Below are 19,479 nucleotides of genomic sequence, written 5' to 3'. Positions count from 1 at the left end.
CCTGTAGGCGGTGACTACCTGGTCGCAGCACTGCAAAAAACGCCTGCTTGTGACCAGGTCTGAATTAGGCCCAATGTTGTGTTTCTGACCCCTCGTTGTTGTGTTTCTGACCCCTTATTGCTGTGTTTCTGAGCCCTTGTTGCTGTGTTTCTGAGCCCTTGTTGTTGTGTTTCTGACCCCTCGTTGTTGTGTTTCTGACCCCTCGTTGTTGTGTTTCTGACCCCTCGTTGTTGTGTTTCTGACCCCTCCTTGTTGTGTTTCTGACCCCTTGTTGTTGTGTTTCTGACCCCTTATTGCTGTGTTTCTGAGCCCTTGTTGCTGTGTTTCTGAGCCCTTGTTGTTGTGTTTCTGACCCCTCGTTGTTGTGTTTCTGACCCCTCGTTGTTGTGTTTCTGACCCCTCGTTGTTGTGTTTCTGACCCCTCGTTATTGTGTTTCTGACCCCTCGTTATTGTGTTTCTGACCCCTCGTTGTTGTGTTTCTGACCCCTTATTGCTGTGTTTCTGAGCCCTTGTTGTTGTGTTTCTGACCCCTTATTGCTGTGTTTCTGAGCCCTTGTTGTTGTGTTTCTGACCCCTCGTTGTTGTGTTTCTGACCCCTTGTTGTTGTGTTTCTGACCCCTCGTTGTTGTGTTTCTGACCCCTCGTTATTGTGTTTGACCCCTTGTTGTTGTTTCTGACCCCTTATTGCTGTGTTTCTGACCCCTTATTGCTGTGTTTCTGACCCCTTGTTGTTGTGTTTCTGACCCCTCGTTGTTGTGTTTCTGACCCCTTATTGCTGTGTTTCTGAGCCCTTGTTGCTGTGTTTCTGAGCCCTTGTTGTTGTGTTTCTGACCCCTCGTTGTTGTGTTTCTGACCCCTCGTTGTTGTGTTTCTGACCCCTCGTTGTTGTGTTTCTGACCCCTCGTTGTTGTGTTTCTGACCCCTCGTTGTTGTGTTTCTGACCCCTCGTTATTGTGTTTCTGACCCCTTGTTGTTGTTTCTGACCCCTTATTGCTGTGTTTCTGACCCCTTGTTGTTGTGTTTCTGACCCCTTGTTGTTGTGTTTCTGACCCCTCGTTGTTGTGTTTCTGACCCCTCGTTGTTGTGTTTCTGACCCCTCGTTGTTGTGTTTCTGACCCCTCGTTGTTGTGTTTCTGACCCCTGATAATCGGAGCTGTGGATTCCTCATGCGATCACCTCATATTCCCTGATCCCTCTCTTAGCTGTTCATCTCTTCCTCTACTAGTGCGTTTGCATGCCCTCTCCCCTCCACTACCTCCCTGTCTGCTCCCTTCCCCTGCCCATTCCTTTACATGCTCTGTCTCTGCCCCATCTCTTGTCTCTCTGTGCTAATTAGAGCAGACAGCCGCTGAGCTTGGGAGCTGCTGCTCTGCAGAGTGACGCAGCCCCCTGTGCCCTGCATGGCGAGCCATGTTCTGCTCCAGACTGTCACATCTCATCCATCTGTGCAGATCCCTGCGGGGCCTCCTATCTGTACCCAGTAAACATCATGCACTGGGCAACCTGTGCACACGAGGAGGGAGAGAGAGAGAGAGCAGAAGAGCCAGACACAGAACATACCACACAAGAGATAGGAAACTCTGCGGCTGATTCATGGCACACAGTGTGGTGCGGACAACCCCTGGTCTGACCTTTATTCCTAAGCTATACCCAAACCGAAGTTACCCACATGGCAGCAGTCCCGGGGGCGGTGCTGAACTCCTCTGTGCACTCACAGATCCCACGCAGCGTCTTCACTAACAAATACAAAAGCACATATTTATTATATCATCCCTGTCCTGCACAGATCTCCTCACTCAGCCTTTACTCCAGAACGTATAGCCAACTGCTTAAATGGTCTCTTACAAATGTGGTACCACGTGTGCCAATATGTTAAAGCAGCCATAATTAGTAATCATGGTTTATCAATTACACCGGTCACCTCCGTGGACTTATTAAACTTTGGTCTACTGTTATTATCTGGCAGTTCGGGGGTTTCAGCGCTGCCCTTTGCTAGCGATGAGCCAACTGAAAGGGTTAAACTGCTTATTAGTAATCATCCGGCAAATGCCAGCTAACGATCTCACGTCAACCGCACACAACGGGTGGAGTAATGCCCGTTACAGGGAGACTGTAGATTCGGTAGTAACCACTGACATCGCCGAGGCACGCCGCTGGGGCACAGGGGAGGGAACCGTCAGGTGCACTGTGTGCCACGGTGATGCCACTAGTTACCAGGGAACTGTGTGTAGGTGACAGGTTAAATGCGTCTGGTTACCGATGCACTCCAGCTTCCTCTGCGGCAGGCGCTGGTGGCACACTTGTACCAGATCTTCTACAGCCGCTCTGTACGGCTCCTTCATATCTTGGTGGTACAGCTTCTTGGAGACCCCCACCACAGATGGTCCAGCTGTGCTGTACAAGTCCATGATTTGGAGCAGAGATTCCTCCTTTGCAGACAGCACCTGCCTGAGAAGAAGAAAAAATAAGAATTTACTTACCGATAATTCTATTTCTCGGAGTCCGTAGTGGATGCTGGGGTTCCTGAAAGGACCATGGGGAATAGCGGCTCCGCAGGAGACAGGGCACAAAAAGTAAAGCTTTAGGATCAGGTGGTGTACACTGGCTCCTCCCCCTATGACCCTCCTCCAAGCCTCAGTTAGGATACTGTGCCCGGACGAGCGTACACAATAAGGAAGGATTTATGAATCCCGGGTAAGACTCATACCAGCCACACCAATCACACTGTACAACCTGTGATCTGAACCCAGTTAACAGTATGATAACAGCGGAGCCTCTGAAAGATGGCTCACAACAATAATAACCCGATTTTTGTAACTATGTACAAGTATTGCAGATAATCCGCACTTGGGATGGGCGCCCAGCATCCACTACGGACTCCGAGAAATAGAATTATCGGTAAGTAAATTCTTATTTTCTCTATCGTCCTAGTGGATGCTGGGGTTCCTGAAAGGACCATGGGGATTATACCAAAGCTCCCAAACGGGCGGGAGAGTGCGGATGACTCTGCAGCACCGAATGAGAGAACTCCAGGTCCTCCTTAGCCAGGTTATCAAATTTGTAGGATTTTACAAACGTGTTTGCCCCTGACTAAATAGCCGCTCGGCAAAGTTGTAAAGCCGAGACCCCTCGGGCAGCCGCCCAAGATGAGCCCACCTTCCTTGTGGAATGGGCATTTACATATTTTGGCTGTGGCAGGCCTGCCACAGAATGTGCAAGCTGAATTGTATTACACATCCAACTAGCAAAAGTCTGCTTAGAAGCAAGAGCACCCAGTTTGTTGGGTGCATACAGGATAACAGCAAGTCAGTTTTCCTGACTCCAGCCGTCCTGGAACCTATATTTTCAGGGCCCTGACCACATCTAGCAACTTGGAGTCCTCCAAGTCCCTAGTAGGCGCAGGTACCACAATAAGCTGGTTCAGGTGAAACACTGACACCACCTTAGGGAGAGAACTGGGGACGAGTCCGCAGCTCTGCCCTGTCCGAATGGACAAACAGATATGGGCTTTTTTGAGAAAAAAACCACCAATTTGACACTCGCCTGGTCCAGGCCAGGTCCAAGAGCATGTTCACTTTTCATGTGAGATGCTTCAAATCCACAGATTTGACTGGTTTTAAACCAATGTGTTTTGAGGAATCCCAGAACTACGTTGAGATCCCACAGTGCCACTGGAGGCACAAAAGGGGGTTGTATATGCAATACTCCCTTGACAAACTTCTGGACTTCAGGAACTGAAGCCAATTCTTTCTGGAAGAAAAATCGACAGGGCCGAAATTTGAACCTTAATGGACCCCAATTTGAGGCCCATAGACACTCCTGTTTGCAGGAAATGCAGGAATCGACCGAGTTGAAATTTCTTCGTGGGGCCTTCCTGGCCTCACACCACGCAACATATTTTCGCCACATGTGGTGATAATGTTGTGCGGTCACCTCCTTTCTGGCTTTGACCAGGGTAGGAATGACCTCTTCCTGAATGCCTTTTCCCTTAGGATCCGGCGTTCCACCGCCATGCCGTCAAACGCAGCTGCGGTAAGTCTTGGAACAGACATGGTACTTGCTGAAACAAGTCCCTTCTTAGCGGCAGAGGCCATAAGTCCTCTGTGAGCATCTCTTGAAGTTCCGGGTACCAAGTCCTTCTTGGCCAATCCGGAGCCATGAGTATAGTTCTTACTCCTCTACGTCTTATAATTCTCAGTACCTTAGGTATGAAAAGCAGAGGATGGAACACATACACCGACTGGTACACCCACGGTGTTACCAGAACGTCCACAGCTATTGCCTGAGGGTCTCTTAACCTGGCGCAATACCTGTCCCGTTTTTTGTTCAGACGGGACGCCATCATGTCCACCTTTGGTAATTCCCAACGGTTTACAATCATGTGGAAAACTTCCCCATGAAGTTCCCACTCTGCCGGGTGGAGGTCGTGCCTACTGAGGAAGTCTGCTTCCCAGTTTCCATTCCCGGAATGAAACACTGCTGACAGTGCTATCACATGATTTTCCGCCCAGCGAAAAGTCCTTGCAGTTTTTGCCACTGCCCTCCTGCTTCTTGTGCCGCCCTGTCTATTTACGTGGGCGACTGCCGTGATGTTTTATCCCACTGGATCAATACCGGCTGACCTTGAAGCAGAGGTCTTGCTAAGCTTAGAGCATTATAAATTTACCCTTAGCTATATTTATGTGGAGAAAAGTCTCCAGACTTGATCACACTCCCTGGAAATTTTTTCCTTGTGTGACTGCTCCCCAGCCTCTCGGGCTGGCCTCCGTGGTCACCAACATCCAAAACTGAATGCCGAATCTGCGGCCCTCTAGAAGATGAGCACTCTGTAACCACCACAGGAGAGACACCCTTGTCCTTGGATATAGGGTTATCCGCTGATGCATCTGAAGATGCGATCCGGACCATTTGTCCAGCAGATCCCACTGAAAAGTTCTTGCATGAAATCTGCCGACTGGAATTGCTTCGAAGGAAGTCACCATTTTTTTTACCATGGCCCTTGTGCAATGATGCACTGATTTTAGGAGGTTCCTGACTAGCTCGGATAACTCCCTGGCTTTCTCTTCCGGGAGAAACACCTTTTTCTGGACTGTGTCCAGAATCATCCCTAAGCACAGGAGACTTGTTGTCGGGATCAGCTGCGATTTTGGAATATTTAGAATCCACCCCTGCTGTTGTAACAGTATCCGAGATAGTGCTACTCCGACCTCCAACTGTTCCCTGGACTTTGCCCTTATCAGGAGATCGTCCAAGTAAGGGATAATTAAGACGCCTTTTCTTCGAAGAAGAACCATCATTTCGGCCATTACCTTGGTAAAGACCCGGGGTGCCGTGGACAATCCAAACGGCAGCGTCTGAAACTGATAGTGACAGTTCTGTACCACGAACCTGAGGTACCCTTAGTGATAAGGGCAAATTTGGGACATGGAGGTAAGCATCCCTGATGTCTCGGGACACCATATAGTCCCCTTCTTCCCGGTTCGTTATCACTGCTCTGAGTGACTCCATCTTGACTTGAACCTTTGTAAGTGTTCAAATTTTTTTAGATTTAGAATAGGTCTCACCTAGCCTTCTGGCTTCAGTACCACAATATAGTGTGGAATAATACCCCTTTTCTTGTTGTCGGAGGGGTAATTTAATTATCACCTGCTGGGAATACAGCTTGTGAATTGTTTCCCATACTGCCTCCTTGTCGGAGGGAGACCTTGGTAAAGCAGACTTCAGGAGCCTGCGCAGGGGAAACGTCTCGACATTCCAATCTGTACCCCTGGGATACTACTTGTAGGATCCAGGGGTCCTGTACGGTCTCAGCGTCATGCTGAGAGCTTGTCAGAAGCGGTGGAACGCTTCTGTTCCTGGGAATGGGCTGCCTGCTGCAGTCTTCTTCCCTTTCCTCTATCCCTGGGCAGATATGACTCTTATAGGGACGAAAGGACTGAGGCTGAAAAGACGGTGTCTTTTTCTGCAGAGATGTGACTTAGGGTAAAAAACGGTGGATTTTCCAGCAGTTGCCGTGGCCACCAGGCCCGATGGACCGACCCCAAATAACTCCTCTTCCTTTATACGGCAATACACCTTTGTGCCGTTTGGAATCTGCATCACCTGACCACTGTCGTGTCCATAAACATCTTCTGGCAGATATGGACATCGCACTTACTCTTGATGCCAGAGTGCAAATATCCCTCTGTGCATCTCGCATATATAGAAATACATCCTTTAAATGCTCTATAGTCAATAAAATACTGTCCCTGTCAAGGGTATCAATATTTTTAGTCAGGGAATCCGACCAAGCCACCCCAGCTCTGCACATCCAGGCTGAGGCGATCGCTGGTCGCAGTATAACACCAGTATGTGTGTATATACTTTTTATGATATTTTCCAGCCTCCTGTCAGCTGGCTCCTTGAGGACGGCCCTATCTATAGACGGTACCGCCACTTGTTCTGATAAGCGTGTGAGCGCCTTATCCACCCTAAGGGGTGTTTCCCAACGCGCCCTAACTTCTGGCGGGAAAGGGTATACCGCCCATATTTTCTATCGGGGGGAACCCACGCATCATCACACACTTCATTTAATTTATCTGATTCAGGAAAAACTACGGTAGTTTTTTTCACATCCCACATAATACCCTCTTTTGTGGTACTTGTAGTATCAGAAATATGTAACACCTCCTTCATTGCCCTTAACGTGTGGCCCTAATAAGGAATACGTTTGTTTATTCACCGTCGACACTGGATTCAGTGTCCCTGTCTGTGTCTGTGTCGACCGACTAAAGTAAACGGGCGTTTTAAAACCCCTGACGGTGTTTTTGAGACGTCTGGACCGGTACTAATTGTTTGTCGGCCGTCTCATGTCGTCAACCGACCTTGCCGCGTGTTGACATTATCACGTAATTCCCTAAATAAGCCATCCATTCCGGTGTCGACTCCCTAGAGAGTGACATCACCATTACAGGCAATTGCTCCGCCTCCTCACCAACATCGTCCTCATACATGTCGACACACACGTACCGACACACAGCACACACACAGGGAATGCTCTGATAGAGGACAGGACCTACTAGCCCTTTGGAGAGACAGAGGGAGAGTTTGCCAGCACACACCAAAAACGCTATAATTATATAGGGACAACCTTATATAAGTGTTTTCCCTTATAGCATCTTTTTTATATATTTCTAACGCCAAATTAGTGCCCCCCCTCTCTGTTTTAACCCTGTTTCTGTAGTGCAGTGCAGGGGAGAGCCTGGGAGCCTTCCCTCCAGCCTTTCTGTGAGGGAAAATGGCGCTGTGTGCTGAGGAGATAGGCCCCGCCCCTTTTTCGGCGGCCTCGTCTCCCGCTCTTAACGGATTCTGGCAGGGGTTAAATATCTCCATATAGCCCCCGGAGGCTATATGTGAGGTATTTTTAGCCAAAAAAGGTTTTCATTTGCCTCCCAGGGCGCCCCCCTCCCAGCGCCCTGCACCCTCAGTGACTGCCGTGTGAAGTGTGCTGAGAGGAAAATGGCGCACAGCTGCAGTGCTGTGCGCTACCTTAAGAAGACTGAGGAGTCTTCTGCCGCCGATTCTGGACCTCTTCTCGTTTCAGCATCTGCAAGGGGGCCGGCGGCGAGGCTCCGGTGACCATCCAGGCTATACCTGTGATCGTCCCTCTGGAGCTAATGTCCAGTAGCCAAGAAGCCAATCCATCCTGCACGCAGGTGAGTTCACTTCTTCTCCCCTAAGTCCCTCGTTGCAGTGATCCTGTTGCCAGCAGGACTCACTGTAAAATAAAAAACCTAAGCTAAACTTTTCTAAGCAGCTCTTTAGGAGAGCCACCTAGATTGCACCCTTCTCGGCCGGGCACAAAAATCTAACTGAGGCTTGGAGGAGGGTCATAGGGGGAGGAGCCAGTGCACACCACCTGATCCTAAAGCTTTACTTTTTGTGCCCTGTCTCCTGCGGAGCCGCTATTCCCCATGGTCCTTTCAGGAACCCCAGCATCCACTAGGACGATAGAGAAATGCATTTATAATGTCATGTATATTCATATACATATGTAATAAACAGGGATCATTCTCATTTTGCTTTACTACAAATCTACCATGCTACACTTTATAAATGATCCACTTTTCCACACCTCACAGTGATCTAGACTCCAGTGATCATATTGCAATGATCTAGTCTCACTTGCACGGTGCAGGGATCCACTGCTGAGAATGTCACAGTAATCCACTCTTCTATACGTAGCAGTGGTCTAGTCAGATGCAATGATCTGTCACTAAGCGTACACAGAGTGATCTAGTCGTCTGAGAGTGGCAGTGACCCACTCAGAGTAGGAGACGCCCTCTGCCCGTCGCAGATTCAGGTCAGGACAGGTGTACATTGGTGACCTGGGAGGATTACCTGTAGAGAGACACTAGCGCCGGCCACAGAGCTGGGAAGAAGGCTTCCTCTAAGCATTCCAGGCACACTTCCTTAATGTTCGGGGTCGTAGGAAGATCCAGAGAGACCTCGATAGAGGACAGCAGCAAGTCTGGGTATAGGGAAAGACGCAATAACAGAATGAAATGTAATACTAGATCAATGACATCACAGGGCACAAGCAATCATCTACATGAGGCAAGCACGGCATTAGTATATTGCTAGTCGTGCACAGGTTACAGGAGACCAAGCATTACATCCATAAATCACAGCTTATAACACTGCATTCATCCATTTCATATTTATCGCATGTTGTTACATATAATACAGTCACATGACATAAGCAGCGCCGTAGAACGATTTATCGGGAGTAGCCATAATGGGGAATTCAGACTACAAATACGCACTCTACCTAAGAGTATTTATCCACAATCCACAATAGTCTATGACGCTGACCTCATACAGCGGCTCTGTGGCAAAGAACTGGCTAGCTAAGAACTGTACAAGTCCACTTCTCCGTTACTCTCTGCCCCCCCCCCCCCAAATAAATAAAAATAAATCATGTACCACAGTCTCCACTAATGCCATCATGTACCACACTCTCCACTAATGCCATCATGTACCACACTCTCCACTAATGCCATCAGGTACCACACTCTCCACTAATGCCATCAGGTACCACACTCTCCACTAATGCCATCAGGTACCACACTCTCCACTAATGCCATCAGGTACCACACTCTCCACTAATGCCATCAGGTACCACACTCTCCACTAATGCCATCAGGTACCACACTCTCCACTAATGCCATCAGGTACCACACTCTCCACTAATGCCATCAGGTACCACACTCTCCACTAATGCCATCAGGTACCACACTCTACACTAATGCCATCACGTACCACACTCCCACTAATGCCATCATGTACCGCACTCTCCACTAATGCCATCATGTACCACACTCTCCACTAATGCCACCATGTACCACACTCTCCACTAATGCCATCATGTACCACACTCTCCACTAATGCCATCAGGCACCACACTCTCCACTAATGCCATCAGGCACCACACTCTCCACTAATGCCATCAGGCACCACACTCTCCACTAATGCCATCAGGTATTACACTCTCCACTAATGCCATCATGTACCGCACTCTCCACTAATGCCATCAGGTACCACACTCTCCACTAATGTCATCATGTACCACACTCTCCACTAATGCCATCATGTACCACACTCTCCACTAATGCCATCATGTACCACACTCTCCACTAATGCCATCAGGTACCACACTCTCCACTAATGCCATCAGGTACCACACTCTCCACTAATGTCATCATGTACCACACTCTCCACTAATGCCATCATGTACCACACTCCCACTAATGCCATCAGGTACCACACTCCCACTAATGCCATCATGTACCACACTCTCCACTAATGCCATCAGGTACCACACTCTCCACTAATGCCATCAGGTACCACACTCTCCACTAATGCCATCATGTACCACACTCTCCACTAATGCCATCATGTACCACACTCTCCACTAATGCCATCAGGTACCACTCTCTCCACTAATGTCATCAGGTACCACACTCTCCACTAATGCCATCAGGTACCACTCTCTCCACTAATGCCATCAGGTACCACACTCTCCACTAATGCCATCAGGTACCACACTCTCCACTAATGCCATCAGGTACCACACTCTCCACTAATGCCATCAGGTACCACACTCTCCACTAATGCCATCATGTACCACACTCTCCACTAATTCCATCAGGTACCACACTCTCCACTAATGCCATCATGTACTACACTCTCCACTAATGCCATCAGGTACCACACTCTCCACTAATGCCATCATGTACCACACTCTCCACTAATGCCATCATGTACCACACTCCCACTAATGCCATCAGGTACCACACTCTCCACTAATGCCATCAGGTACCACACTCTCCACTAATGCCATCAGGTACCACACTCTCCACTAATGCCATCAGGTACCACACTCTCCACTAATGCCATCAGGTACCACTCTCTCCACTAATGCCATCAGGTACCACACTCTCCACTAATGCCATCATGTACCACACTCTCCACTAATGCCATCATGTACCACACTCTCCACTAATGCCATCAAGTACCCCCCCTCCCACTAATGCTGTCAGGTACCACACCCCCTACTAATGCTATCAGGTACCACACCCCCTACTAATGCTATTAGGTACTACCACCCCAGTGGCAAACGCAGGATTTCTGGAGGGGGGTTTCCAAATGCAGTACACAATCTCCCACTCTGCGGAACATTGGAGCAAGTGTGAAAGTCTGGGGGAGCAGTAGAAGAACCTAATAAAGACCCTGGACATTAATGGAATGCAGTATTAATATTTAACACTATAAATGGTCTATAGTACAGGCTGTATCAAACATTTTAAGAATATAAATAAGTGGTGAGGAAAAATATTAAACATCCCATAATAAATACACAAACATAATAGAACCAGTGCTGAACTTTCTAAGCACACATTCTCCCACCTCATGGTAAGGATCCTGTCTCTTCTTCCTGGTAGCTACTCTCTTATCCAGTGCACTAATTGAGGATTCACACAGCAAACTTGGTAGAAGAAGCTACTACCACTGGGCATGTGCAGTAGCTCTGCTCTGTCCCTTAAACTGCATTATGTGGTGGCAGCTCTAGTAATCGTATTATATACCACTGCTATTGTTTTCATAATTGAGCCACTTGTCAAAAGGCAACTGGAAACCCCCCCTGCGTTTGCCTATGCACCCCCTACTAATGCCATCATGTACCACACTCTCCACTAATGCCATCATGTACCACACTCTCCACTAAAAAAATAAAGAGGAATAATCCAATGAAATAATCCAAATGAAAAAACCATGTGAATCCGATGATCTGCAAGTCCTAATACACCAGTCTACTGCTGGCCACACATATTATGTAATCCCTCAGATAATATAATAGGACAGTGATTGTGCCACTCTATGGTCTATCACAATCGAGGCTTGTCTGACTAACGTATAAAGGACAGTGGTCCTGATGCAGAGACAGACACAATGACGACGTTGGACGCAGTGGAGCGATTATTTGCCGCTGGGCATCTGTCTGCATGTGCCGCGACGGTCCTTCTACAGCGTTCACAAGGAGGATTTATTTGTGGGAGGTAACGCGGCGAGTGGCGAATCAAATGCAGGCATGTCGTGACTGTGTCCAGTGCATACAGCTTGCGACTGCGATACTGCACACAGTTGCAATGGCTCCTGGGTCTTATTTCCAGCGGCCATTCTGCGAGACCATAGGGTCGATGTTTGACCGATGTGCGTTTGATGGTTTGCGTCTTTGTAAGCAAGCGGCAGATGAGAGATGCCTCCACTGACGTCTCAATACTAATCCCGGCGGATGCGACATTTGCATATTTTCGCACAGCCGCTGAGCACAAATTTGCAGCTGTGACAGCGTGCGTGTCCTACAATCTATGAATCAGGCCCAGTACTGCATAGGTTCCGACTATGAGCTCCCATTGCAGAGCTGACGAGACTGTACAAGAGAAGGGAGCTGCCGGAACACGTGCGTCTCCTGTAGCTCATGCTGGGGATACACATTAGGACAAATTGCTGAAATCTCCCAGCTGCAGCTTCTGCACAGGGAAAGCAGCTTACATGGATATAATCAGAGATTGCTGAGCTTTATGGTAAAATTCACATACACGGCAGATTGTAACAACGCTGGAAATGCTTTTTCTCTGCCAACATGGACGAGGTCTATAATTGCAGCAGTTTGCCATGTTCAAAATTCAGTCAACATTTTGGGGGGGAGGAGACCGGCGGCATTATTGCGTTGCAGACAAATGGGGCTGATTCTGACCTGGAAGCAAGTAACTTTGCACCCTGGTAACACCATGTTGCGCTGCAGGTGGGGCAGATGTAACGTGCAAAGAGATACATTTGGAAGGGGCGTTTCAAAACTGACATCTAAACAGCTAGGTAAAAGTAAAACTGCTCAGTATTGGGGGTCATTCCGAGTTGTTTGCTCGCTAGCTGTTTTTAGCAGCCGTACAAACGCTATGCCGCCGCCCACTGGGAGTGTATTTTAGCTTAGCAGAAGTGCGAACGAAAGGATCGCAGAGCGGCGGCAAAGTTTTTTTGTGCAGTTTTAGAGTAGCTCAAAACCTACTCAGCGCTTGCAATCACTTCAGACTGTTCAGTTCCTGTTTTGACGGTCAGTTGACACCCAGAAACGCCCACTTCATGTCAATCACTGTGCGGCCAGCAGTGCGACTGAAAAGCTTTGCTAGACCCTGTGTGAAACTACATCGTTCGTTGTAATAGTACGTCGCGCGTGCACATTGCGCCGCATGCGCAGAAGTGCAGTTTTTTTGCCTCATCGCTGCACAATGAACGAATGCAGCTAGCGATCAACTCGGAATGACCACCATTGTGCGCTCCAAGGATCCGGCTCTCCCTATGCTGTAACCCCGATACCTAGGTCCAACCCTGCTCGCTACCCAGGTTGGATTCCCTGATCACCGGACCCGGATTATTTTTCAGGGACTCTTTCTCACCGAGCCGTGACCCAGCAATAGCCAGTGTTATTTCGACTGGGTGAAAGGGGTATAGGTCGCACGCAAAAGTCACACATCAAATTGGTCAGTGTATGCTAGTAGTTTTGTCGCACCCAGTTGTTTTGTTTCTGCAAATAAGATGCACATTTTGAGCAAGAAAGACACTCGGTGCGGCTGAGTCACTTGCACACTGAGAGGGGCTATTTGCTGTGACTAGAGCCACAGAGAATGAGGACAAATCTGTACGCTATTATCTATTGGGGGACAACATTTAAAAACTGGCATCCGTCACCTGTACATTATTATAAACATAGGAGTTTGAGATTTTTTGTCATGGGTATTAAGAATATTACTTGAAAATAATATCCAGCTTTCACTTTAAAATGCCGTCACCAGATGCCTTCCAGGTGTACATACATACCCCTGTGACCATACTGCGCGTCTTTTTCTAGAGCTTATTTTACAGGGATGGACCAGCGGCAGATTCCGCCCACAACGTGAACGGCCTAAATTCTCACTTTCACTGGCTGTAAAGTCACAGCTGGGATCCTGTGACATCCTCTGCTGCCCCCTTGTGTTAGATCATGGTACTGCCTTGGCCTGATCTCTGGCTACTCACTTGTTTTCCTCTTACAATTCAGCCTTTTTTGTCCGTTCCCCCCCCTCCCCATTCCGAAGACAAAATAACCCATTAACCCTGTTATTTTCCCTCATCACAATCTAGATAACCAGTGCTCCGCTCACTTGTCTCCTTCTCCTCTCCAGCCGCTCTATAGCCCTCATTCCGAGTTGATCGCTCGCTAGCTGTTTTTAGCAGCCGTGCAAATGCATAGTCGCCGCCCACCGGGGAGTGTATTTTTGCTTTGCTAGTGTGCGATCACATCTGCAGCCGAGCTCTGCAAAAACATTTTGTGCAGTTTCAGAGTAGCTCTGGACTTACTCAGCGCTTGCGACCACTTCAGTCTTTTTGGTGGCGGAAATGACGACAACACACCCGCCCACCAAACGCCCGGACACGCCTGCGTTTTCCCTACCACTCCCAGAAAACGGTCAGTTGACACCCACAAACGCCATCTTCCTGTCAATCTCCTTGCGATCGGCTGTGCGTATGGATTCTTCGTTAAATCCATAGCTCAGCAATGATCCGCATTAAACCCGTTCGACGCGTGTGTGCATTGCGGTGCATACACATGCGCAGTAGAGATCTGATCGCAGTACAGCAAAAATCGGCAGCGTGTGATCAACTCAGAATGACCCCCTATGTCTTCTCGCTCATACATTAGAAACACTATAACCCACCCAAATCTACCTTTCTCTGCACATGTTACATCTGTCCCCCCCTGCAGTGCACATGGTTTTGCCAATTAGCGAACAAATTTGCTGCTGCGATCAGGTCTGAAACAGGCCCTACAAATCCCAGCATGCCATGCCACAGCTTTGCTGTAAGGGCATGCTACAACTGTGGCAGTGCATGATGGGATGTGTAGTTCCATAGTAGCAGGAGTGGGCGTTTCTGGGTGTCAACTGGGTGTTTTCAGGGAGTGTTCGAAAAAACGCAAGCGTGCCAGGAAAAGCGCAGGCGTGGCTGGGCGAACGCAGGGCGTGTTTGGGACGTCAGAACAGGAACTGAACAGTCTGAAGTGATCGCAAGCGCTGAGTAAGTTTTGAGCTACTCTAAAACTGCACGAAAAAACTTTGCCGCCGCTCTGCGATCCTTTCGCAATCCAGTGGTTAGAAAGAAACGCCAGGCCCAACCTCATTTACAATGAGTTAAATTAGGTCCCACCAGGTGGCTAGTGGGCAAATCCAGGCCTAAAACTTCTGCACTCTCCCGCCTGCGACACATACCTCTGGCATTGTGAATCTCTTTCACCACGACCTTTAAGTGCTGTGATGCGGTTAGTCTCTGCAGTGCCTCCGGGCTTGTGAGGTGTGTGAGGTGTGTAGGTGACAGTAGCAGTTCCAAGTCCTCAAATGAGCTTTCAATGTCTTTATTCTTCTCCCCGTCTGGCGGGCTGCTCCAAGGAAGTAATCTGCACTCGAGCTCCTCACCTACAGAGCGGCTGTGCTGGATGGAGGGACGGGGAGACTCGGGTAGGCAGTGTAAGCTCTGCGATGACTTCAGTAGAGACGTGCTGGGGGCTGGTAAGGAGACAGGGTCCACGGGGAGAGACCGGCGACAGAGCCTGGAGGCTGATCTTTCCTTGGTGGGATCTTTACTGATAGCCGGGTATATGTGGCTGTATATCTGGCACTGGAGACGTATTAAAAGTTTGGCAATCGGATGATCAGCGGTGCTGTAATAAAGGAGGACACAGAAGTCATGTCAGAGCCTCACATTCTTCCACTGACCCCAGTAACCCAACATACTGTATATCACCCACTGGTTCTGTCATTGGGCCAAGTCATACAGTGAGAAACGGGTACAGGCCACAGTCAGGGATATTCCACATACAGTCCTCCAGCTGCCTTGGTACTACACATCTCAGCATGCCCTGCCACAGTTACAGCATGCTCAAATAGTAAGACTGTGGCATGGCATGCTGGGAAGGGCTGCATGTTGAATATCCATGCTTTATATCCCTCATGGCAAACAAATGATAGACAGTGTCTATATTACCATTTGTCCCAGGAATAAATATCTGGCACGCTACAGAGGAAGGTGAACAGTAACTGCCTGGCCTTTACAAAGTAGTTCTCTCTGAACTGCTTTGTGTACTATGAAAATGAGAAGTTGCTCTCTACATGCTGCCATACGTGTGTAAAAAGCCAAACATTTACAGCCATAGACTTAAATAACATTTCCTAGACAACATTTGAGTTCACACTTTGTAAAGAAAAGACAATCAGAACTAAACATTCCCGTGAACAATAGGATTTCACGTTCTGTATCCAGGGTGTAGGACTACAACAACATACAGCAAAACTGCTACAGATACAAACAGACCCAGCTTACAGGCTGTACAGAGGTGCTGACAGAGATCAGGAATGTTTAGCAGCCATCATTTTGCATATGTATAGGTGGGAATGTGTCTCTGTCCCTATCAATGCAATGTAACACAATGGACAATTGCCTTTATGCAGCTACCGGCAAAGGTGTAAAGTCCTTTACAGAACTTATTCACTCCAATTCCATCAATGACAGAAACTGCACAATGTCAATCGCTGCACAGGAACATGTAAAACCTAAATATACAAAAAAAAGTTAAACTGGAAAAATACTGTGCAGTGTTACTAAGCCCAAAGGTGTCATCCCCACTGCAACAGGTAGCCTGCCCACACCTGATCTCAAGCAGCGAGTGAAAATATCCGTTCACACCATACAAAACATCTAAAGATTTATTACCTGAGGATCTGGTAAACGTAGCTGGAAAGCGGAACTGCGTCACTGGGACTGCTCTTAATCTTCGCCTTGCAGAGCTTCGGCCACTCCTGTCGCACAGAATCACAGAGAACACTGTTGGTTTTTGGGGTAGAGAGGCGCATTTAAACATTTACGGTAAACTGCGGGAAGAAAGCCTTAAGAAAGATAAGTGACAGAGTGTAAGCTGTAGGGCAGTGGTCAGGGAACAGGGGTAAATTACCCCAAATGGGGTAAAAATGAAATTCCTGGGGGTACTGGACGGGCGCGCTGCCGAGACACAGCCCCGTCCAGCACCGGCCGTCACACCGCGCTCCCTCCTGCCCGCCCTGCGCTGTGCTCCTGCCCGCGGTGTGACGTGCTGATGTCACACAGCGCTTCCTCACGCCCGCTCGCCCTGCGCTGTCCTGTCCTCTCGCCCGGGGCCTGCCAACCCACACACAGAACTTGAAGTGCTCTGTGGCTGACCGCTGACGGAGTTCCACAGGATCAGACAGTGGACACATAACAGTGGGAAATTCCCACTGACATTACTGAGGTGAGGATGTGACCATCTGTCTCCTAAAAGTCGTGTCTCCCCTTCCCCCCTCATCCATCTTTCTTACATTCATTCTGGTGTTTTGGGGAGAAAGTGTTAATTAACCCATTCATTGCCCAAAAATAATTGGCGAAAATAATAAAAAAAAAAATTCAAATAAATAAATATATGCCGTATAAACAGTGATAACCAGTATATATGCACAATAATATATTATTTCCTTCCTTTCCAATCAAGGGGGTAACGTCGGCGTATCTAAATATATTTTGGGGTAAAAGGTAAAAAAGTTCCCTGACCCCTGTTGTAGTCCAATCCAGCATTAAAAAAAAGTGTCCTGTCATTTGCAGAAAATGGAGGAAGCCACTGTATGGGCTGAACCAATAATCAGCCTATGAATTCACTAGAATTGAGCTGTCTGAGTGAGGTCTCTGGCTATTGGCTGCCTTTCCTGTGAGTAGGTACAGAACTTGCACACCGCAGCGCTATTGGTGCACAGTTAGAAGCCTTTCAAGAACTCCAGATCCGAGTCACTTCCTGACTCCCAAACTTTGTGTAAGTTCTCCGAACGGATACAAAAAGGACATTGAACCCACTATCAATTGCACTCACATAATCCTGTTCATATTCCAGGACGGCAGTGTACAGCCTCTTCTGCTCTTCCTCCTCTGGGGTCATCCGCTTGTTTTTGGAGAAGCGTCTGCAGGTAAAACAGAGGCATAAGGAGGAGATGGCGGAGGACACTCTCTGGAGAACCATCTCCCACTTACCTATTTGACTCTCCTTGAAGTCTCAGCCGGCGCTCCTCTGCTTTTCTCTGCAGCTGGGGAAGGGGGGGGGAGGCGGAGGTTAAGGAATTAGCATTTCTTAGCCTGAATTAGATGTCCTATAGAAAAACCTTTAAGTGAATGTGAATAGAAGTAACACCCTCTATCAGCAGATCCCCCTACGCCCACAACACCTTTCAGTGAAAAGGATACAGTCTCTTCCCTGGCCTTAGCTATCACCAGATTCTCCATCATTTTTCGCTGGAGCGAGAGGGTCTAGAGAGAAATAATTACAACAAGCCGCGATCATCTCCTGTGTATGGTACTCCTAAATCTTTATTATTGAATAAAAGCTTTTCGTATGCGATTTCAGCGCAATGAAATCATCTACTATGAGTTTTCTGTCTAGTGTAGTTATCATCATCACATTCTGAAGTCTTTACACATTAATAACAGCTTAGTACATCAATAGGCAGGATTTCCCCCCCATGTTCTTCAAGGCAGGATTCCCCCCCCCCCCCCCCCATGTTCTTCAGGCTGTCTGGTCTACAGGCAATAACCAGATCTACCCTGAAATCGCGCCAGATCAAAACGTTTGGCGCGCAATGGACTTTGTTGACTAAACTGCACTACGCGTTTCCTCACAGAATTGTTCACAAAAGGTGCACCTTAGTCACATCACTAATACGCCTAAGTTACAATACACGGGAATCCTGGAGAATGGCGCTGCATGCAGCAGCTGCGTACAACTCAGACACTAACATGGGGAAAAAAAGACACATGGTGGAAGTCCGCTATGAATGAGGCAAGCGGTGCCTCACACTCACGCTGTGCCTCACACTATGAATGAGCTACGCCGTGCCTCACACTCTCCATCACTGTGCTTACGTGCGACTTTATACCAATTCCTTTGTGGCATAAATCCTAACGGTGCCTAGGACACTAGAAGGGACTTGGTATGCAGCTGCGAGGCGTATAACACACTAAACTTGGGGAAAGTGTGAAAGAATCGCTACCCACAGCGGACAGTTTAAGTTGCGCCATGCCTCTCTCAGCATTTTAAAGACCAGGGGGGTCACTCCGAGTTGATCGTAGCTGTGCTAAATTTAGCACAGCTACGATCATTCACAATGACGTGCGGGGGGACGCCCAGCACAGGGCTAGTCCGCCCCACGTGTCAGTGCCGCCCCCCGCAGAAGTGCAAAGGCATCGCAGCTTTAGCATGCTGGCCGGGAGCTACTCGTTGCTCCCCGACCCGCAGCGACTGCGTGTGACGTCACGCAGCCGCCGCGGCCCGTCTCCCCAACGGTCTGGCCACGTGGGCCGGACCGCTCGCCCTAAACTTATCCCGCCGCCCAGCGCCGGCGCAGTTCCGACCCCATCGCTGTGACAAACTGCAGCAAGTGATTGGGTCGGAATGACCCCCCATATACAATTAAGTATAATTGAGCAAACTATAAACACAACTGTGACGTTACAGGAAACGTTCTACTAACACCCTTCCACTCTCCCTGCTCCATGTTGCCCACAGTAATAAAGTCACTAACATGACACAATACTTTTTTGTGCGTGTCTGTGTGTGTTTGCTGGATTCCAAAAGTGTGTATTCAGGGTCCCCTCCTCCCAGCTTCACACCTCTATCCTGTCTGCAAACCACATCCCAACAGAAAGCAGCTGCGTGTTTATGGACCATCTAAGCCTCTTCTTATGATTAAATGTCATCTCTCAGCAAAGTGCAAAGAGAAAAACAACATTCCCTATGGGGTAATTTACTATGCCGTGCTTTTCAGCACTGCTGTGTCATCAGTGGTTTCAAACAC

At 48.4% G+C, this 19,479-nt stretch overlaps 1 protein-coding gene across 2 annotated transcripts in view; it reads right to left on the bottom strand.

Moving 5' to 3' along the window:
• VPS9D1 (VPS9 domain containing 1) overlaps positions 1–19,479 on the bottom strand; it is a 62,635-nt gene that overhangs the window by 5,336 nt on the left and 37,820 nt on the right. The window contains exons 6-13 of one of the 2 annotated variants that reach the window (XM_063945946.1): positions 17,873–17,935; positions 17,663–17,715; positions 17,505–17,592; positions 16,343–16,428; positions 14,845–15,293; positions 8,381–8,510; positions 2,259–2,449; positions 1,671–1,737 (exon numbers count right to left, since the gene is read on the bottom strand). In XM_063945946.1, coding sequence (XP_063802016.1) covers positions 1,671–1,737; positions 2,259–2,449; positions 8,381–8,510; positions 14,845–15,293; positions 16,343–16,428; positions 17,505–17,592; positions 17,663–17,715; positions 17,873–17,935 — 1,127 coding nt within the window. The remainder of the gene's footprint in view (positions 1–1,670; positions 1,738–2,258; positions 2,450–8,380; positions 8,511–14,844; positions 15,294–16,342; positions 16,429–17,504; positions 17,593–17,662; positions 17,716–17,872; positions 17,936–19,479) is intronic. The other variant, XM_063945947.1, reaches the window with a different exon arrangement.

This window comes from Pseudophryne corroboree, chromosome 11 (assembly GCF_028390025.1).
Source record: "Pseudophryne corroboree isolate aPseCor3 chromosome 11, aPseCor3.hap2, whole genome shotgun sequence".
NCBI classification, from domain to species: domain Eukaryota; kingdom Metazoa; phylum Chordata; class Amphibia; order Anura; family Myobatrachidae; genus Pseudophryne; species Pseudophryne corroboree.
Note: the sequence above shows the minus strand (reverse complement) of the source record. Positions and strands in the feature narration are given on the sequence as shown.